This window comes from Pseudonaja textilis, chromosome 5 (genome assembly GCF_049901715.1).
Source record: "Pseudonaja textilis isolate UNSWEBS1 chromosome 5, rPseTex1.2, whole genome shotgun sequence".
Taxonomy (NCBI): domain Eukaryota; kingdom Metazoa; phylum Chordata; class Lepidosauria; order Squamata; family Elapidae; genus Pseudonaja; species Pseudonaja textilis.
In genome coordinates, this window is record NC_141994.1 from 75934712 (window position 1) to 75951647 (window position 16936).

Below are 16936 nucleotides of genomic sequence, written 5' to 3' on the forward strand. Positions count from 1 at the left end.
TTCTCCTCCTGGGGGGCGGTCGAACATCAGCCCCCCACCCCCCCCAGGCCAGGGCTCCACTCAGGCCCAGGCTGGAGGGGTCTTTGTGGGACGAGGGGCTCCCGCGGCCATCAGCTGCAAAGGGAAAGGCCCGGTGGCCGCATTCACACACACACACCACTGCCAGCTGCAGTCGTGTGGGGTGGTTATTGGGGGGCTGGTGTGTGCCACAATCTCAGAGACACACCCACCCCCCGGGCTGTGTCCAGAGCCTTTTGCCCCCATTTAGAGGCTGGGTCTCCTGCGCCCCCAGCTGAACAGCTGCACTTCAGACAACCCACCGAATCCCGGCTGAGCTCTTTGGAAAGGGGGGGCTGGAGGGGAGCAGTCACCTGGCCAGAGAGGCTGGGAGAGGAGAGGGGTTGGGGGCAGCCCGGGCCAGCAGCTGCCCTCCCCTCCTCCGGGCCCGGCGCCCTCTCACCCAAATTCCGCCCTCTATTTATAGCGCAGGGGGCCTGGCTGGACAGCCGCCTTGTTCCTGCCTGCAGCAGCCGCACGTTTCGCAGCAGAGCAGCCGCCCGGCGCCCCAGTCAGTCTGCCCAGTTCTCATGCCAGGCAGGGGGCGTGTCCCTGCTGCCAGCCCTCGCTTGGCCTCGGTCACCGGGAAACCTGCTCAAGCCACCATTTAACTAGGTTTGTTGTCCGCCTACAAACTGACAATGAAGGGAACGTGGCTTTGCGCGCGTCTCTCTCCTCCCGGGAGCCCGAAACCAGACGGGCACGGCGGGCGAGGGAGGGAGCGAGCGCCCGCGGGCGGAGGCGAGGCCTGCGCGACGGTTGGGCGGAATCCTGGGGCCGCCGCGCGCAAAGGCCGGCGGAAGGCAACGGGAGAGGCGGCGGCGGCGGCGGTTCGCTCGCGGGACCCGCGCAGGGCTGGGCGCAAAGGCCCCGCCCCGAGGGGGAAGCCCCCCCCCCCTCCCGGCCGGGGAAGGGTCTGGGCGCAAAATGGGGAAGGGGCGGGCCGGGCGGAGAGCGACGTGGCGGAGGCGCGAAGGGCGGGTGGGGCGATCCGTCCTCCGGGCAAACGGGCTGCGGAGTCCTGGGCGGGAGGGCCCCGCTTTCCCGCAGCGGGCACCCTAAGAGCGCAAAGAGGCCGAAGCCCCGGAAGGGCCCCGCGATCTTTCAAGCCCGCCCCAAGGCAACCGCTGCCCGCCCTCCGTCGGAGAAGTCTGGACGGACCGGGGAGGGGTCGCCGGGGCCGCCCGAGAACCGGGGGAAAGGGCTGGAAGCGCCGCCCGCTTCCTCCTCCCCGCCGGGTGTCCGGTTACAGGAGCGCCGCCGCCGCCGCTTGGCGAGGAAGGCAGGAAGGGGCCGCGGCGCCCGGGCTCCTCCTCCTCCTCCTCCTCCCGCGCGGACCGAGCAGGCTCCCCGTCCGGTCGGTGAGCTCGGGGGTCGCCCGGGGAGGCAGGAGGGGCGTCCCGGGAGGAGAAGCTCCAGCCCAGCCGGCTCCCCCTCCGCCGCCCCCGTGTCCCGGGGAGGGGCCTCCGAAGACGCCCGGGAGCGCCCCGCTCGTCCCCTCGGGAAGGTCGCGGGCGGGAGCTGGGTTCGTTGGCTGGCCCGACGCCGCTTTTCCCCAAAGACCGGCGGCTCCTCGGAGGATCGTGGCTGCCTGAAGCCCCCTCCGCCCCAGCGGGGCTCTCCCCCCCTCCCGCCTGGCGCCGAGCAGCCCCGGAGGGCGGGGGGAGGGGTCTGCCCGAACTGGACCCCTGTCTCCTGAGGGGGGCTGGGCTGGCTGGGTTGATCTCCAGCAGGATGGGGGCGGGGGCGGTAGGACCCCGAAAACCCTCGGCTGCAAAGGGAAGCCCACCCCAGCAGCCTGGGGGTTGAGGAGGAGGGTCTTCTTCTGGCTACTGCCAGGGAGGGGTCGAGGGAGGGTTGGGCCACCAGCTACCCGGCTCCCCTGCCCAGGAATGCTGGCCCAGCTGGGAGGACTGACCACCCCTGCCCCCTCTGGGTGATGGCCAAGCAGGAGGAAGGATGGAAGGAAGGAAATCCAGAAGAAATGAAGGAAAAGGAAGGGAAGGGAGGAAGGAAGAAACAAAGGGAAGAGAAGGAAGGAGGGAAAGAAGGAAAGAAGGAAGGAAGGGTCTGGAGTGGGTGGGGACAGGAGGCAGCTGGGCTGGAGGGGGGGGATTCTGACTTGGGGCCTTGAGACAGTTCTTAAATGTATATCACAAATAATATAATGCCCAGCAGGACTTGAGAGGGAGGGGGCCGTTCCGCAGCCCTTGGGAAAAGGGGGGCTGCTCTCTGTCCACAAGGGCCCTTCTCCCTCCCAGCTGGGCCTCCCCTCCCTCCAGCTGTGGGTGGAGGGCGCCACCCACCCTGTGCCTGATGCCAGCGGCTCGGCTGGGCTGGTGATGACGGAAACAGCCCCTCCAGCCAAGCGGCCCCTTGTGTCCACAGACGGGGTGGGGGTGGGGGCTGCAGGTCAGCTGGCAGGGAGGGGGCTGAGGGAGGGAGGCTTTGCCCCCAGACCCTCCTGGCAACCTTGACCCTGGTGGTCCCCACAGGTCTAGGGGCACAAAGGAGCAGGCGAGAGAGGCAGCTGAATCGGACACTGAACCTAAACCCACCTTTCCAGGTGAGCGGGGGGCCTTCTGGCGCCCTGGAGGGGCCCCTGGCGGAGAGCCCCATGGACTCCTGAGCTGGGCCCCATGGAACTACGTGGCCCAGGGGGAGGCCCGGCGGGGGCAAGGGGGAGTCTCCAGCAGAGCCCCTTCCCGGGGATTCCCTTTGGAGAGCGAGGGGGACACGGGGCCCCCAAAGGGGAGGACGGTTTTGGGCTCTCCTGGGCCCCCTTGCCCTCCCCCAGAGGTCTCACCTCCTCCTCACAGGCAGAACAGCCCCCGGGGGAGGGTGCTGGTGGGGTGAGATAAGGCAGTGCCCCCCCACTCTGGCTCCCTTCCGCAGAGCAGAGTCTGGCTCCAGGGTCCCTGCCCCCAGTCCGGAAGGGCCGCACTCTGCACATGCTCTGAGGGCTCTGCGTGTGGAGGTCCTGCACTTCCTTCCTTCCAGGGCCCAGGCGACTGGAACGGGCGGGGAGGGGTAGGAAGCTGTGGGGGCCTCCTGGGAGTCGCCAGGTGAAGACCCCTCCCCCCTCCCAGGCAAGATGGCGGAAGCCCACCAGGCGGTCGCCTTCCAGTTCACCGTCACCCCCGAGGGGGTGGATTTCCGGCTGAGCCGGGAAGCCCTCAAGCACATCTACCTGTCAGGCCTCCATTCCTGGAAGAAACGCTTCATCCGTCTCAAGGTCAGCTGGGAGGGGGGGAAACAGGGGGAGGGGGGGTTGTGGGCAAATCGGGGCAGCCCCTCCCCATGCCCTGGGGTTTCGGTCTTGAGGGTGAGCAGGGCCGGACCTTGGCTGGCAGCCTTCCTGGGAGCCCCCCCACTTCCCTGGCAGGCCGGGCATCTGGGGTGGGGCCACCCCACTTCTGCCAGGGACCCCAACTGTGGCGTTGCTCGCCCGGCTTATACGGGGCAGAGGAGGGGCAGGCAGGGTTGCCCCCTGCCTGGGGGTTCCTCTCCCCCTGTTTCCACAGGGACCACGGGGGGGGGTCCTCCGTCCTGCCAAATGCCGCCCTCTGACTGGGCCGACTTCACAGAACAGCTTCCTGACCGGGGTGTATCCCGGCTCCCCCTCCGGCTGGCTGGCCATCACCGCCGTCACCATGGGCAGCACCTGGGTCCATGTGGACCTCTCCAGGGGGGCCATCAGCAGAATCCAGAGGCACCTGCTCACCAGGTGAGCCCCAGGCCCGCCCCTCCCCTCCCCCCAGAGGGACCGGGCGGGGGAAGCTCTGCGGAGCAAGGCAGCTCCCAGCTCTCCTGACCTTTGCAAGGGGGCTCCTAGGGAGCCGCCACCCCACCCTCTCCACAGTTGCATGCAGCGTTTGGTGGGGGTTGGGGGCCCAGGGGGCAGGGGAACTCCCAGAGGCAGCCCAGGGCCTTGCCCCCTCCCTCAAGGACCCGGCTCCCTCCCAGGTAGCCTTCTGGACCGCTGAGCGTGGACGCCCTCCCCCTCCTTTCCTGGGACGGCAGGGCCCAGGTCATCAAGCCCACCCCACCTGCCTATTGCACGCTCCTACACCATCCCCGACAGGGGGCTATCCTGCGCCCCCCACCCTTTGCAAACCTCTGCTGAGGGGAAGACCCCCCCTCCAGCCACTGGCCCGCCCTGCCCAGCCCGGAAACGCTCTGCCTGGCCGGTGTCCCCCCAGCTGGAGCTGCTACTTCAACCTCCGCCAGCAGACCCTCCTCAGTGCTCTGCTCTTCTCCACGGGCGTCTGGATCCTGGGCATCTGGCTGCGCCGCCAGATGTTGAAGCTGCTGCTCTCCTACCACGGCTGGATGTTCGAGCCCCACGGCAAGACCAGCTTCAGCACCAAAGCCTGGGTGGTGAGGCCCCGGGGTCTGAGGGGGCCCTCTCTGCGGCTCCCCCAACACCCACAAGAGGGGGGAGGGAAGGGCTGGGGGCCAGATTGTTGGTGGGGCAGCCCGGCCCCCCGTCCCCTCCCCACCTGACCGCCCTCCCCTTGCAGGCCCTGGTGAAAGTCATGTCCGGGCGCCACCCGCTGCTCTACAGCTTCCAGACCTCCTTGCCCAAGCTGCCCGTGCCCCGTGTGGAGGACACCATCCAGAGGGTGAGGGCAGCCCCCCCGGCCCCTCCCCCGGCCCATGGCGGCCCATGGCAGGGGAGAGGCCAGCTGCCCTGCGCTGGGAGGGCCTCGGGGGGGGGACAAGGGGGCTCTGCCTTGAGTGTGGGTCAGGGGCTGAGGAGGCAGAGATGGGGTGGCACAGGGAGGACCCCTAATGACGGGGGGTGCAGAAACTGCCTGCAGCCCCCAGATTCTGGGCTCTTCCTGCTGGGAGGGGGGCAGGCAATGCCCAGTGGCTGCTTCTGCCCCTGCCCAGTGGGGCCCAGGGACAGTCTGGGTCCCGGGTGGGGGACTGGGGGGGCGCAGGGAGTGGACCCCGATGGCCCTTCCTTTGCCTGCAGTATCTGGAGTCTGTGCGGCCGTTGCTGGACAAGGAGGGGTTTGAGCAGATGGGGCACCTGGCCAGGGACTTCCAGCAGCAGGTGGCGCCCCGGCTCCAGAGGTTCCTAGTCCTCAAGTCCTGGTGGGCCACCAACTACGTGAGTCCCTTGGCTGGGCTGACCCCCCCCACACACCCCCACGGGATGGCCTGCCCGGGGGGACCCTGCTCCTTGGAGGGTGGCCTGTGGAGGGAGAGCCCCCAGGAGAGGGCCCCCACCCAGGCAGCCCCTCCCCCTTCTCTCCCGCAGGTGAGCGACTGGTGGGAGGAGTACATCTACCTGCGGGGGAGGGGCCCCATCATGGTCAACAGCAACTACTACATCATGGTGAGTCTCGGCCGCTGGGGGGCTCGGCCAGGGGGGCCCCCGGCTGCTGGGGCAGGGCCTGTTGGGGGGGGGGCTCCCCTGCCTGCCAGGTCACCGGCTGCTTCCACCCCCCCCCCCGGACAGGACTTTCTCTACATCACCCCCACGCCCATCCAGGCGGCCCGAGCAGGCAACTCCGTGCACGCCATCCTGAAGTACCGGCGCCAGCTGGACCGGGAAGAGCTGGAGCCCGTGAGTCAAAGGGGGGGGCGGGGGGCTCACAAGGGGCCTGGCTCCCCATACCTGGAGGGAAAGGTGCCCCGTGCAGAAGGGCCGGCTGCCCCCCTCCCGCCAAGCCCCCTTCCCTTCTGCAGAGATGATCCCTGGGATTCCGGGGGGCAGGGGGAGGGCGGGCGGGGGGGCAGGGTTAGGGGCTCTTTAGAAGTCTCCCCCCAAACTGAAGGATCAGTGTCCCCCGTAAGGGAAGGAGCTTTTGGGGGGGGTTCCCTCCAGGTGGGAAGTGGGGGGTGGGCAGGGAGAGGTTGAACCCCCCCAAAGCAGCCCCTCCCCTGCTCCATGGATCACGTTTCCTGTCCGGTCCTTGATCAGTACGGTTGAGGCCGGGGGTTCTGTGCCTAAGCAGGACGTTCCTTAAGTGGGTTTGGGTGGCCTTTCTTGCCGCGGTCATTAAGTGAACCTGCGCACTCCTGCCCCCCCCCTTGCCGGGACTCTGGTCCGCCTTGCCCGGTGCCCCTTCTCTGCTCCCCCAGGTGGGTGGGCAGACCTTGGGACGCTCCGGCCCCCTGATGCCAGGCTGGGCCCCCTCGGCCCGTTTCCCCCCCGCAGGTGATGGCACTGGGAGTGGTGCCCCTGTGCTCCTACCAGATGGAACGGATATTCAACACGACCCGCATCCCTGGCAAAGAGACGGGTGGGTGGCACTGGGGGTGGTGGTGGAGGTCACACACACACACACGTGTGCCGTTCCAGGAGGGCTGGTTTGTGGGGGGGGAGGGGGCAGGCTGCGTTCTCCCTGCTGAGCCAGGCCAAAGGCTGCTGCCAGGTTGGGGGGCTCCCACGCTGGCTCCCCCTGAGCCTGGCAGGGGTCTTGGCACGGGGGGGTGCCTCTGTGGGTCAGGCTCCTCCTGCCCCGTCCCAGGCACCCTGGGGGCTTCCAAGCAGGAGGAGGCCGGGGGACCTTTGGGCTTGGCAGGGGCCCCTGGCAGCGGATCTAGAGGGGGCTTTTGGGGGGTGTCCCTCAGGAGGTCCCCGAGTGCGGGGGAGAAGAACCCCTGAGGGTCCTGGGCTTGCCAGCCCCCATGCCTCCCCCTGCAACACAGGTAGTCCTCGAGTTATGACCACAACTGAGCCCCACCTGTCTGTCGTTCAGTGAGACATCGGCTAATGGAGTTTGGTCCCGTTTTACGACCTTGCTTGCCACCATGGTGAAGGTCGTTAAGTGAATCCCCCCCATCGCTTCTTTGCCTGTCAGAAGGTCACTGGAGGGGATCGGTCATAAATGCAAGTCACTTGCCAAGCGTCCGAAGTTTGACCCTCCCATGGTCGCAAGCCCCTTTTTTCAGTGCCGTTGTAACCTCAGAACAGCCACTAAATGGATGGTTGTAAGTCGAGGACTACCAGTAACGACTTTGACCTGAAATGAGAAACCGATCCAGATGGGGTCCAAACTTGGCCCCTGGGGGCGGGGAGGCCGGCCCTTCCTCATGGGGGGGACTCCTCTCTAGCCAAGAAGCAGGCGGGTTGACCCTTGACCTCAAGCCCCTGAAGGGAGGGGGGAGGAAAGGGGCCGGGTGACCTCTAGGTCAGCGTGGAGCAGAGGCCAGGCCCGCTGGCTGCCCCCCCTCACTCGCCCCCCCTCCCCCTCCCCAGACTCCCTCCTGCACCTGGCGGACAGCAGGCACCTGGCCGTCTTCCACCGGGGCCGCTTCTTCAAAGTCTGGCTCTACCAAGGGGGGAAGCAGCTGCCCCCCCGGGACCTGGAGATGCAGTTCCAGCGCATCCTGGACGACCCCTCCCCTCCGCAGCCGGGGGAGCTGAGGCTGGCGGCCCTCACCGCAGGGAGCAGGTAGCCCTTTACGGGAGGGGAGGGAAACCCCCAACTGCAGCGGGGGCAGTGGGCACAGCTGGGGGGCCCCTGAGCCCTGGAGGCACCCGTGGCAGCCAGGGCCCCCCCTCCTCCTCCTGCCCCCCCTCCAGGGTACCCTGGGCCGAGGCCCGTGCCAAGTTCTTCGGGCGGGGCAAGAACCGGGCCTCGCTGGACTGCATCGACCGAGCCGCCTTCTTCCTGGTGCTGGACGAGGAGGCGCAAGGCTTCAACCCGGAGCGCGAGGAGAGCCTCAGCGAGTACGCCAAGAGCCTCCTGCATGGGCGCTGCTACGACCGGTGAGGGCATCCGGCTCCCGTTGGGCTGGGATGGCAGACGGGGGGGGGAGGCGTTTGGGATTTGACGGTTTTATCCCCTGCCTCTGCCATTTCCACAACCTGCTCAAGACGGCGGACGGCATCCCACACGCTTTCCTCCTCCTCCTCCTCCTCCTCCTCCTCCTCTTTTCCCTACACCAACAACAACCCTGTGTGGTGGGCTGGGCTGGGGCTGGGGGTGGGGTCTGGCCCAAAGTCACCCAGCCAGCAAGACCTGAACTCACAGTTGGCTGCTTTCTAGCCTGGAGCTTTAGCTACGCGAGCAAACGCTTCCCTCTCCATCCTGGACCCTGGACTTTTGCCTCTCAGGGCTGGCCCCCTCCTGGGAAGTGGGGCCCCTTCCTCACCCCGGGGGGAGTGGGGACGACAGCCAAGCCCATCTTCCTGTGCAGGAGGGCATCTTGGTCCTGGGAACTCTGCATGCCCGAGACCCCCGCAGGGGGAAGGGCCGCTCCCTCCTGCCTCGGGGCCTCTGGGGCTTCCGGGGGTCGCCCAGAGCCGGGCCAGCTTGGGTGCAGGTGGGCTCTCTTCCCCAGGTGGTTCGACAAGTCCTTCACGCTGGTGGTCTACCCGAACGGGAAGCTGGGGGGCAACGCCGAGCACTCGTGGGCCGACGCTCCCATCATGGGGCACCTCTGGGAGGTGAGCAGCCCCCCACGTCCTCAGCCCTGCTTGGAGACCGGCTGGCTGAGGCTGACGGGGTGGGGAGTGGGAGGCCAGAGCAGCTGTCTAACCTGGTGGTGCCCTTTCTCTTCCTTCCTCTTCCTCCCTCCCTCCCTCCTGCTCACGGCCCAGTTCATGCTGGCGACAGACCAGATGCTTCTGGGTTACTGCAATGGCGGGCACTGCCAGGGGGTGCCCAACACCGATCTTCTCCCCCCGCAGCGTTTGGCATGGGACCTTCCCGAAGAGGTGGGTCTGGGCGCCCTGCAGAGTGGGGGGGCTGAAAGGGGCTCGGCGGGTTCTTACCTTAGGACCACAGCCCCCCCCCCTCTGCCCAGAAAGCAGGTGGGAGGACCCCACAACAGGCCCCATCCTGAAAACATCCGGGGGGGGGCTCCTTGGAACAAAGAAACTCTGCCCAGCCTTAGGCTCCTCAGCTAGGATGGGGCCCTTGAGGCCATCCAGTCCAGCCTCCTGTTGAGTGCAGGGATCCCCATTAAGTCTCCCTGCCAGAGCCCCCCCACCCCCCGGTCTTGGAGGGTTTGGTGCAAGGGGCAAAGCTGGCGCAGACCGGCACACGAGGGAGCTACTCTGGGTCATACGGGATGTTGTGGTTGCGGGTAATCCAAGTTGTGGGAGCCCCGCCGTAAACATGGCACGTTTGGCAAGCCAGAAGGTGGTCTCTTGGCTGCTTCTTGCGTCCAAAAAGGCCAGAATAGCACCCGGCTGACACCGGTCAGGACTCGTGGCAAAATTCACACGGAGGGGGGGAGCTTTCCTTGCAACCCCCTCCCCCCACACACCCACCCCCGGCCCCGTCTCAGGCGGATTCTCCCCGCAGTGCATCCGGGCCATCGATGCCGCCTACGGGGAGGCCCGGGCGCTGGCCGACGAGGTGGATTTCTGCTGCTTCTGCTTCAGCGCCTTCGGCAAGGGCCTCATCAAGAAATGCCGGACCAGCCCGGACAGCTTCATCCAGATCGCCCTGCAGCTGGCCCACTTCCGGGTGAGGAGGGGGCCCCGGCCGGCACGGCAGCGCTGGGAGCCGGGGGAAGCCGGGCGGGGGTCGTGCCGAGGGCTCCGGGTTCCTCCTCACCCGGCTCTCCTCCTCTTCGTCTTCCTCCTGGCCCCTCGGCTGCCCCCTCCAGGACAGGGGCCACTTCTGCCTGACCTACGAGGCCTCCATGACGCGGCTCTTCCGGGAGGGACGGACGGAGACGGTGCGCTCCTGCACCGGGGAGGCAGCGGCCTTTGTGCTCAGCATGAGTGACCCCAACTGCAGCGTGAGTCGTCCCCCCCCCGCTCACTCGGCCCCCATCCTGCCCCGCCTGGCCTCTGCCTTTTGTGAGCCGGGGGGAGTGTGCAGACAGCACCCGTTGCCCGGCCCCCAGGAGGAGGAGGGGGTGCATTCCCCGAAAGGGGCGGCGCAAAGGGGGTGCCTTCAGGGGATCCCACGGAGGGCCGCCTGGTGGCTGTCCGGCTCTTCTGCTGTGGGCAGAGGCCGGGATTCAGATCCAGGGGGCTTCAGGCACAGCTGCCTGGCGCCCCCCCCTCGCCCAGCTGCCTCTCCAGCCACCTGGCAGGGGGAGGGCAAGGGGGGGGTGAAACGTGGCCACCTTCAGAGCAGTAAACTTGGGCTCGGCGGGGGGAGAGAAGCATGGAAATTGGGCCCCCCTAGGCAAGGGAAGCTCCCCTGCGGGAGATGGGAGGGGGCCTGCGGTGGGTGGGGTCCCGATAGAGGAGGCAGGCTCAGGAGTGGGGGGGGACTGGGGAAAGGGGGCCCAACGGGAGCCCCCAGCACAGGAAGCGCCTCTTGGCAGCCTCTGCCCCTGCCCGCCCTGGAGAAGCCAAGCAGCTGGTCAGGCTGGGCTCACCCCCCTCTCCACCCACCCCCCACCCACCCCCACTCCCCCCGTAGCCCCTGGACCAGCTGAAGCTCTTCAAAGTGGCGGCTGAGAAGCACCAGCAGATGTACCGCCTGGCCATGACGGGGGCCGGCATCGACCGGCATCTCTTCTGCCTCTACGTGATGTCCCGCTACCTCGGGGTGAAGTCCCCCTTCCTGGACAAGGTGAGGGGGGCAGGCTTTGGGGAGGGGCTCACCTGCCTTGAGGGCAGTCTGAGCGGGAGGCCGCCCTGTGGGGCTGTGGCTGGAGAGGGAAGAGAAGCGGGCTGACCCCCCCTCTCTCCCCCCCCCAGGTGCTGTCCGAGCCCTGGCGCCTGTCCACCAGCCAGACCCCCCAGCAGCAGATCAAGATGTTCAGCCTGGAGGCCCATCCGGACTTCGTCTCCTCCGGCGGGGGCTTTGGGCCGGTGAGGGGGGGCGGGGGAGGCATGGAAGGGACCAAGGCTGGGCGGAGGGAGACGCCCAGGTCCTGGGTGGCACCGAGGCTGGCGGAAGTGAGGGAGGTGCCCGAGTGGGGGAGGTTGCAAGGGCCTAGCTTCCCCACCCAGTCATGGGGGTCTCTCACCCGGGAGTGGGGGCCCTGGCCCCTTCTTGGCTTTGGGGATGAGCCGATACCTGCCCAGCGTTGCCACCTTCTGGCGGGGTGGGCAGGCCTTTGCCCAGGGGCAGCTGTGGAAGGCGGGGCAGGGTGAGGCTGGGCCCCCTTGGGGAGGTGGCGAGGTGCAGGCCAGAAGAGGCAGGGGGAGGGGCCAGGGGGAGGGGGAGGGGAGGACCCTGGCAAGGCACCCCAAGGCTCCTCCTCTAGCCCCCTTTCCCTTGTGCCCCCCATGCCCAGCGGTGGGTCCTCTGCTCTCCCCCCCCTCCCGCAGGTGGCTGACGATGGCTACGGGGTCTCCTACATCATTGCCGGGGAGAACCTGATCACGTTTCACGTTTCCAGCAAGTTCTCCAGCCCCGAAACGGTGAGTGTGCCCGCAGAAGGGCTGAGGGGGGCCACTGACCGGCCCTTAGGAAGAGCCACCCCAGGAGGCCCCTCGGCCAGCGAGCCTCGGCGCCCTTCAGGTGCTGCCCCTCCTGCCTTGACCGATGGCCCTTTTCTCCGCCCCGCCCCCAGGACTCCAAGCGCTTTGGGACGAACATCCGCCGGGCCATGGTGGACATAGCCGCTCTGATGGACGTGCAGCCCAGGCAAAAGGCCCGCTGAGCTGGGTGCCCTTTGCCCAGAGCCAGAGGAAGCAGCCGCCGCTTCGGGGAGGCCATGCCGGATATCGTCCAGCCTGGGGCCAGCCGGCCGGCTGCATCTCCTGCCCTGCGGAGCTGCCCTGCGGGGGCTTCCTGGATTGGGGGGGGGAGGGCTGGGGGGGGCAGAGCGGTTGCCCTGTGATGTCACTCATAAAGGAGGATCGTTTGGGGGAGTCCCCGGAGTGAAGCCGCCTGATTTTGCCTGCAGGTTCCTTTCTTGTGGCGCTTTGGGGGGGGGGGACGGCAGAGGCCCCACTGCAAAGGTCAGGCCAGACCCAGAGGCAGCCGTGCCCACTGCGACTGCAGAGCCATTCTCCCCACACACCCCGCCCCCAGCGGAAGACGGGGGGGGGGGCAGCCTTCACCCCTGGCAGCCCAGGTCCTCTTGCCCTGCGGGGCCCTTCCTGGGTGCCTGGGGGTGCTTTGCTCCCCTGTGCCCCCTGCAGAACGAGTGCCACTTCAGCAGGTGCAGGAAACCAGGCCTGTCCCCCACCCCACCTGATGGAGTGCAGTCTACAGGATGGTGGAGCGACCCAAGACGCCAGGCCTGGCCTTCCACTGTTTTTTTTGGGGGAGGGTGTTGAGGCTAAGCGGGTAGGATCTCCCCCCAAGTGCAGCAGCCCCAAAGCAGCCAAGGAGCCCCGTCCTTTGCTCAAAAGGGGTTTATTGTGAGATGTTGCGGGGACGGGAGGGGGTGGAGGCGGAGGGGGCAGGCCGGCTCTGGGCTTTGGCCATGCGAGGGAGGAGGCGGGTTCAGGGCTGGGCTCCCTGGGGGTGGGGGGGGGGGCGGCCGCTGCCAGGCTCTTGCAGAGGAAGGGGTTCCGGTCGTAGCAGGAATCGTCGTCCCACAGCATGAACCCTGGAAGCAGAAGCAGGGAGTCAGGGCTGGGGGGGCTGGGGGCTGCCAGCAGGCTTTCCCGGGAGGGGCCCCTCACCAAGCCCAGAGGGGTCCTTGGCCACCGCTCAGCCTGTACCCCCCTTCGGTGAAAGGAAGCCTGTTAATAGGGGGCGGGGGGGTTGAGGCCGCCTGCGAACGTTGTCCTGACCAGCAAGGCCAACGCGGAAGCCGGGTTCACTTAGCAGCTGACAAGAACATTTGTCCAGTGGGGCAAAACTCCTTTAACAACCGTCCCACTTAGCAACACATTTTGGGCTGATTTGTGGCCGAGGTACGGTCAGATTTGGGGAACTGGGACGGGATCTCCAGAGACCAGTGAGGGGGGAGTCCACTTGCCCCATTTCGGTGGGTTTCCTTGGGGCAGGGAGTCCCCAGACGAGCCCACACCCACCCACCCCCCTCTGGCCCTGGGCCTTACCGTAAGAGTCGTCCAGGGCAGCGCAGGCCTTCCAGGCGCGGCGGTAATGCTTTTCCCAGGCGGTGTAGCCCAGGGGGCTGCCGTCCACCCAAGCCCAGGTCCGGCTCTAGAGGCACAAGGCAACCCATCGAGAGCGGTCACTGGAGGAAGAAGCGGGGGGGGGCAGGGGAGGCAGGGGCACCAGAAGCCCCACCCGGTCACTCACCTGGGATGGGAGGAAGAGCCCCAGCCAGACATCCTCGCGCTCCCACCACTGGGCCTTAGTCAGGAAGTCCGCCACGGCTTGATGCTCTTCGCGGGTCTGGATGGAGGCCAGGTGGCCGTTGTGGCTTTGGCAGAAGGCCTGGGGGAGGCAGAGAGGCTGCAGAGGAAGCCGACCGACTGCTTTCAAGGTGGCTCCACAGCAACGGGTCTCAACCGTGGTCACTTGAAGATGGGGGGACTTCGACTCCCAGAATTCCCTGCTGCCTTCTTCCCCTGGCATTGCCCCACTCAGCAGCCAGCGGGTGGGCGAGGCTGAGTGCCCGTCCCCGGATGCAGAGGGCCCAATCCCAGCCAGGCCCCCTGCCCTGCCCGGACTCACCTCCGCCTGCTGCCAGTTCACCTCCTGCTCAAAGTATCCGTAGCAGTGGCCATTGTAGGAGAGCCAGCCGGCGGGGCAGGGGTCAGCTTGGGCATCTGCAAAGGCAGGAAACGGGTGAGCCCCCCCCAATGCCCACAGGTTGGCTTTGGAAGTGGAACTGCAGAGCCCACCGGAGGAAGGGGAGAGCCCCTCCCCTCATGCAGTGACCGGGGGGTTGGGAGGACACTCACTGGCTGCAAAGGGTGCGAGCGCCAGGCAGACCAAGAGGCCGAGGCCGAGGGGGGCCATCCTCCGAGTCTTCAGAGAGGGGGGTCGTCTAAAGAGAGAGAAGGTGTGAGGGGAGGGCAGCCTCCGTGGGGGAGGGGACACCCCTCAACCACCCACCAGCCCTGATGGTAGAAAAGTAAAACGGGGTGGGGGCTTCTCCACTCTGCTCCAACGGGGGAGGGTCAGCCGTCCCGTCTCTTTCCTAAACTTACCTGCCCAGGTGTGACAGCAGCTGATTTCTTTCTGAGCTCCTGGGGGCTCAAATGCTCAACTGAGATAATGGATATAATTCCAGACCTTCACCGTCTTTCATTTCGACCTCCCTCCACTTAGCTGCTGTGGGACACTGATATCCACCTCCTCATACACAGAAACCTTTGCTAAGTTATGGGGGGGAGCGGGGTTTCGCCCCAAATAAGGAAAACCTGTGAGGATGAGGGCCGAGGATCTGTACGGGCACGAAAACGCAGCATGGCTCAGCCTGATTGAAAATCATTTTTCTACAGAGCTGGTAACTTTTTGCGAGTTTTCCATTTTTCTTAATGGAAATATTCAAAGGAAAATATCCCGTACAATAAACATTGAAGCGTTAACAGTATAGCAGAACATCTGAGTTGGAAGGGACCTCGGCGGTCTTCTAGTCTGACCCCCTGCTCAGGTAGGAAAGCCTAGGCCATTCCAGGCAAAGGAGGGAACAGTTTCACCGAACTTCGAAACCCCCCCTGGGGAAGCATTTTAGAAGGATAAAATGGCAAGTAAAGGCTAGAGACGGTCCTCAGCTCTCAACTATTTGATCAGTGGCCGCTCAAAGTTACCACCACCCTGAAAAAAGTAAGTTACGGCCATTTTTCATACTTACGACCGTTGCAGCCTCCCAGTGGCCATGTGATCAGGATTCAGGCGTTGGCACCTGCCTCGTATTTGTGACCGGAATGGGGACCTTTTGACAAGCAGAGAGCCAGGGGGGAAGCCGGTCTCCCTTAACAACCGTGACAAGGGAGGTCATAAAATGGTGCAAAATCAACCAAACTCTTGCAGCTATCAAAGCCTCCCCAGGATCAAGGCGGCCGTTTCATGACTTGTGCCCAATTTTACATGGTTGTTAAATGAATCACCACTGTGGTTAGGTGAACCGTGTTTGTCAGAAACCGGCCACCGCGTGACCCAGGGACTTGCCCAGCGCCTGGATTCTGGGGCTGCTTCAGTGTTGTCTGAGGACCTGTAACTGGCCACTAAAGAAACGTTTGCAAGTTGAGGATTTCTTGTGCAGGGATTTGCTTGTCTTGGGGGAGGGGAGGGCGACAATCCTCACCCCTTGGCAACTGTTTCTGTCGGCGGGGTCTGTGTTGTTGGGGGGGATACCGCAAAGTGAGGGGAAGTTGAAAGAAAAGATTGGGAAGGTGTGGAATTACAGCAATTCTCTCCGTTGAGCACCTGAGTCCCCAGCAAGCACAGAAAGAAATCAGAGGCTGTCACACCTGGGCAGGTAAGGTTACAGTGAAGGAAAGAGGTGGAGGCAGGTGGCCCCTTCCCCTAGTTCAAGGGACAGGAAGGATGCAAGAGGAGTATTTTGAGAAATGGCGTCTCAAGCGGCTGCGTTCCCTTCGTGCCCTGGGGTCTTCTACCACGTCACCCGGGGGCTGTGCATGCTTTTCAGGCCAGCTTAGTGGGGACATCGATTAGAAACAATAAAATAGCGGGTAGTTTCTGAACACGGACAGAGCGCAAGATCGGTGGCTCAGGGTTGAGCTGTGGTGTCTCTGAATTGGGGGGTTTCCTTCCAGACGTTCAGTAAAGGGTTGAATTGAACTGAAAAGCCACGCAGAAATAGCTTGGAGCTGGAATTTCTAGGAGGTTATTGAATTACACACGGCACAGAGTTGGGCTCGGAGACAGCAGGAAAAACAAAGTACTGGATGAGGTAACGTTGTGCCAGGAGCCTTGTGGGGCCTGCAGGTGTTGGCTTTTTAGGAGTCTTTCCTTTTGTGACCCAAGAGCTGGGAGAAAATCTTTGGCAGGGACTGAAATGACTCTCGGCAACTGTGATTTGCACCCCCGGCTCATGTTCCTGTGTCATTCGCCGCATGAGAAAAGATGTAACATGAACCCATCCACCTATTGAAAATGAGGTCGTCGTCGAGGCCCGCTAAGAAAGGGCTGCCCTGGGTCTGCCCCTCAGCCCTCTGCACATCTGCCGACCCCGGGGGTCTCCGACCTTGGCCGCCTGAAGCCTGGCGGCCTTCAGCTCCCAGAATTCTCCCGCGAGCGTAATTCTGGGAGTTCAAGTCCACAAGTCTTCAAGGGCCCAAGGTTGGAGCCTCTGAGCTAGGCACACGCGCTTCAACATGAGGTTGAAAAACAGCCGCGGGCAAGAGCCACAGGCAGAGCCGACGGGGCTCTGGCGGTCAGTGCAGTGGGAACTCTCCTAGTTGCACCTCATCCATAGCGTGGCCGAAATAGATCCACCCCCACCCTGCTTTCGCAGCCCGCTTGCATCCCGACTCTCTGGGCGGCCAAATTAAGGGTCCCCTTTCCTGCATCTTTGCAAAACAGGAGAAGAAAAGACACTTCTAGTTTTCCTGGTAATTGCCAGGACATTCAAAGGGAAGGCGGGTCTGGGGGTAGGGGGTGGGGTGGGGGTACGTGGGACCCTCCCCTTCCCCTAGAAAGGAACCGATGGACTCCGCCCCACCACTGCTCCCCAGAAGCCCACCGCTCAGGGGGCAGAGTGGCTGCCGGGAGGCCCCCTCGTAAAAGCATCCCTACCTGAGAATCGCTCCGGTCGAGGGGCCAGAGAGGGAGGGCCGGGGGTCCGGCCAGCCTGCTCTAAAGACCCGTGTTTGTCGGCTGGGGCTGGAGGACCGGAGGGGCTGGAGGGGCGCGAGGCGAATTGTCCCATTCCAGCCCCGAGGGCTCTCCGGCTTCTCTTGGGCCTCTCCGGGGTGCTGAGGTCCAGCCGCAGCTGGAGTTGATTTGGGGCTGGCAAGCAGAGACGCGCGTCCCCCCCTTCCCGCTTCCTCCGGGCGAAAGGGCCGGGCACTGGGCCATCGGGGGTCTGGGGGGGTTCAGCGTCGAGGGGGCCAGGCGCAGCCTCGAAGAGCCCCAGTCCTCCACCGGGAGGGGATCTGCTTTTC

General features: G+C 65.4%; 2 protein-coding genes across 7 annotated transcripts; one reads left to right on the plus strand and one right to left on the minus strand.

Moving 5' to 3' along the window:
* Window positions 1–472: 472 nt before the first annotated feature.
* CPT1B (carnitine palmitoyltransferase 1B) lies at window positions 473–11832 on the plus strand. Of its 6 annotated transcripts, none has more exons than XM_087935453.1 (20): window positions 473–672; window positions 2553–2623; window positions 3147–3292; window positions 3645–3784; window positions 4260–4437; window positions 4581–4682; window positions 5039–5176; window positions 5327–5404; window positions 5528–5635; window positions 6230–6314; window positions 7274–7469; window positions 7601–7786; window positions 8362–8467; window positions 8621–8737; window positions 9330–9494; window positions 9637–9771; window positions 10407–10559; window positions 10688–10801; window positions 11264–11356; window positions 11509–11832. In XM_087935453.1, the coding sequence occupies exons 3-20, from the start codon at window positions 3152–3154 to the stop codon at window positions 11596–11598; spliced, it is 2325 nt and encodes a 774-aa protein (XP_087791579.1). In that variant the 5' UTR covers window positions 473–672; window positions 2553–2623; window positions 3147–3151; the 3' UTR covers window positions 11599–11832. The 6 variants fall into 6 exon arrangements, with proteins under 6 accessions (XP_087791579.1, XP_026577712.1, XP_087791578.1 ...); XM_026721927.2 differs by having other exon boundaries at window positions 531–672; window positions 3650–3784; XM_087935452.1 differs by lacking the exon at window positions 473–672 and adding an exon at window positions 1234–1418.
* LOC113450642 (regenerating islet-derived protein 4-like) lies at window positions 11785–13859 on the minus strand. The gene is made up of 6 exons (XM_026721925.2): window positions 13766–13859; window positions 13536–13630; window positions 13158–13295; window positions 12953–13058; window positions 12154–12495; window positions 11785–11891 (listed from the first exon to the last, which is right to left on the minus strand). Exons 1-6 carry the CDS (start codon window positions 13821–13823, stop codon window positions 11785–11787), a joined length of 846 nt encoding a protein of 281 aa, XP_026577710.2. The 5' UTR covers window positions 13824–13859.
* Between the last annotated feature and the right edge of the window lie 3077 nt (window positions 13860–16936).

Excerpts from the sequence above, each read along its gene's own strand:
- LOC113450642 (XM_026721925.2), bottom strand. The coding sequence starts at position 13,823 with ATGGCCCCCCTCGGCCTCGGCCTCTTGGTCTGCCTGGCGCTCGCACCC. Across the intron at positions 13,296-13,535 it reads TGAACTGGCAGCAGGCGGAG|GCCTTCTGCCAAAGCCACAA; the intron begins GTGAGTCCGGGC and ends TGCCTCCCCCAG. Across the intron at positions 12,496-12,952 it reads TGCCCTGGACGACTCTTACG|GGTTCATGCTGTGGGACGAC; the intron begins GTAAGGCCCAGG and ends TTCTGCTTCCAG.
- CPT1B (XM_087935453.1), top strand. The coding sequence starts at position 3,152 with ATGGCGGAAGCCCACCAGGCGGTCGCCTTCCAGTTCACCGTCACCCCC. Across the intron at positions 5,177-5,326 it reads CCTGGTGGGCCACCAACTAC|GTGAGCGACTGGTGGGAGGA; the intron begins GTGAGTCCCTTG and ends TCTCTCCCGCAG. Across the intron at positions 8,738-9,329 it reads CATGGGACCTTCCCGAAGAG|TGCATCCGGGCCATCGATGC; the intron begins GTGGGTCTGGGC and ends TTCTCCCCGCAG.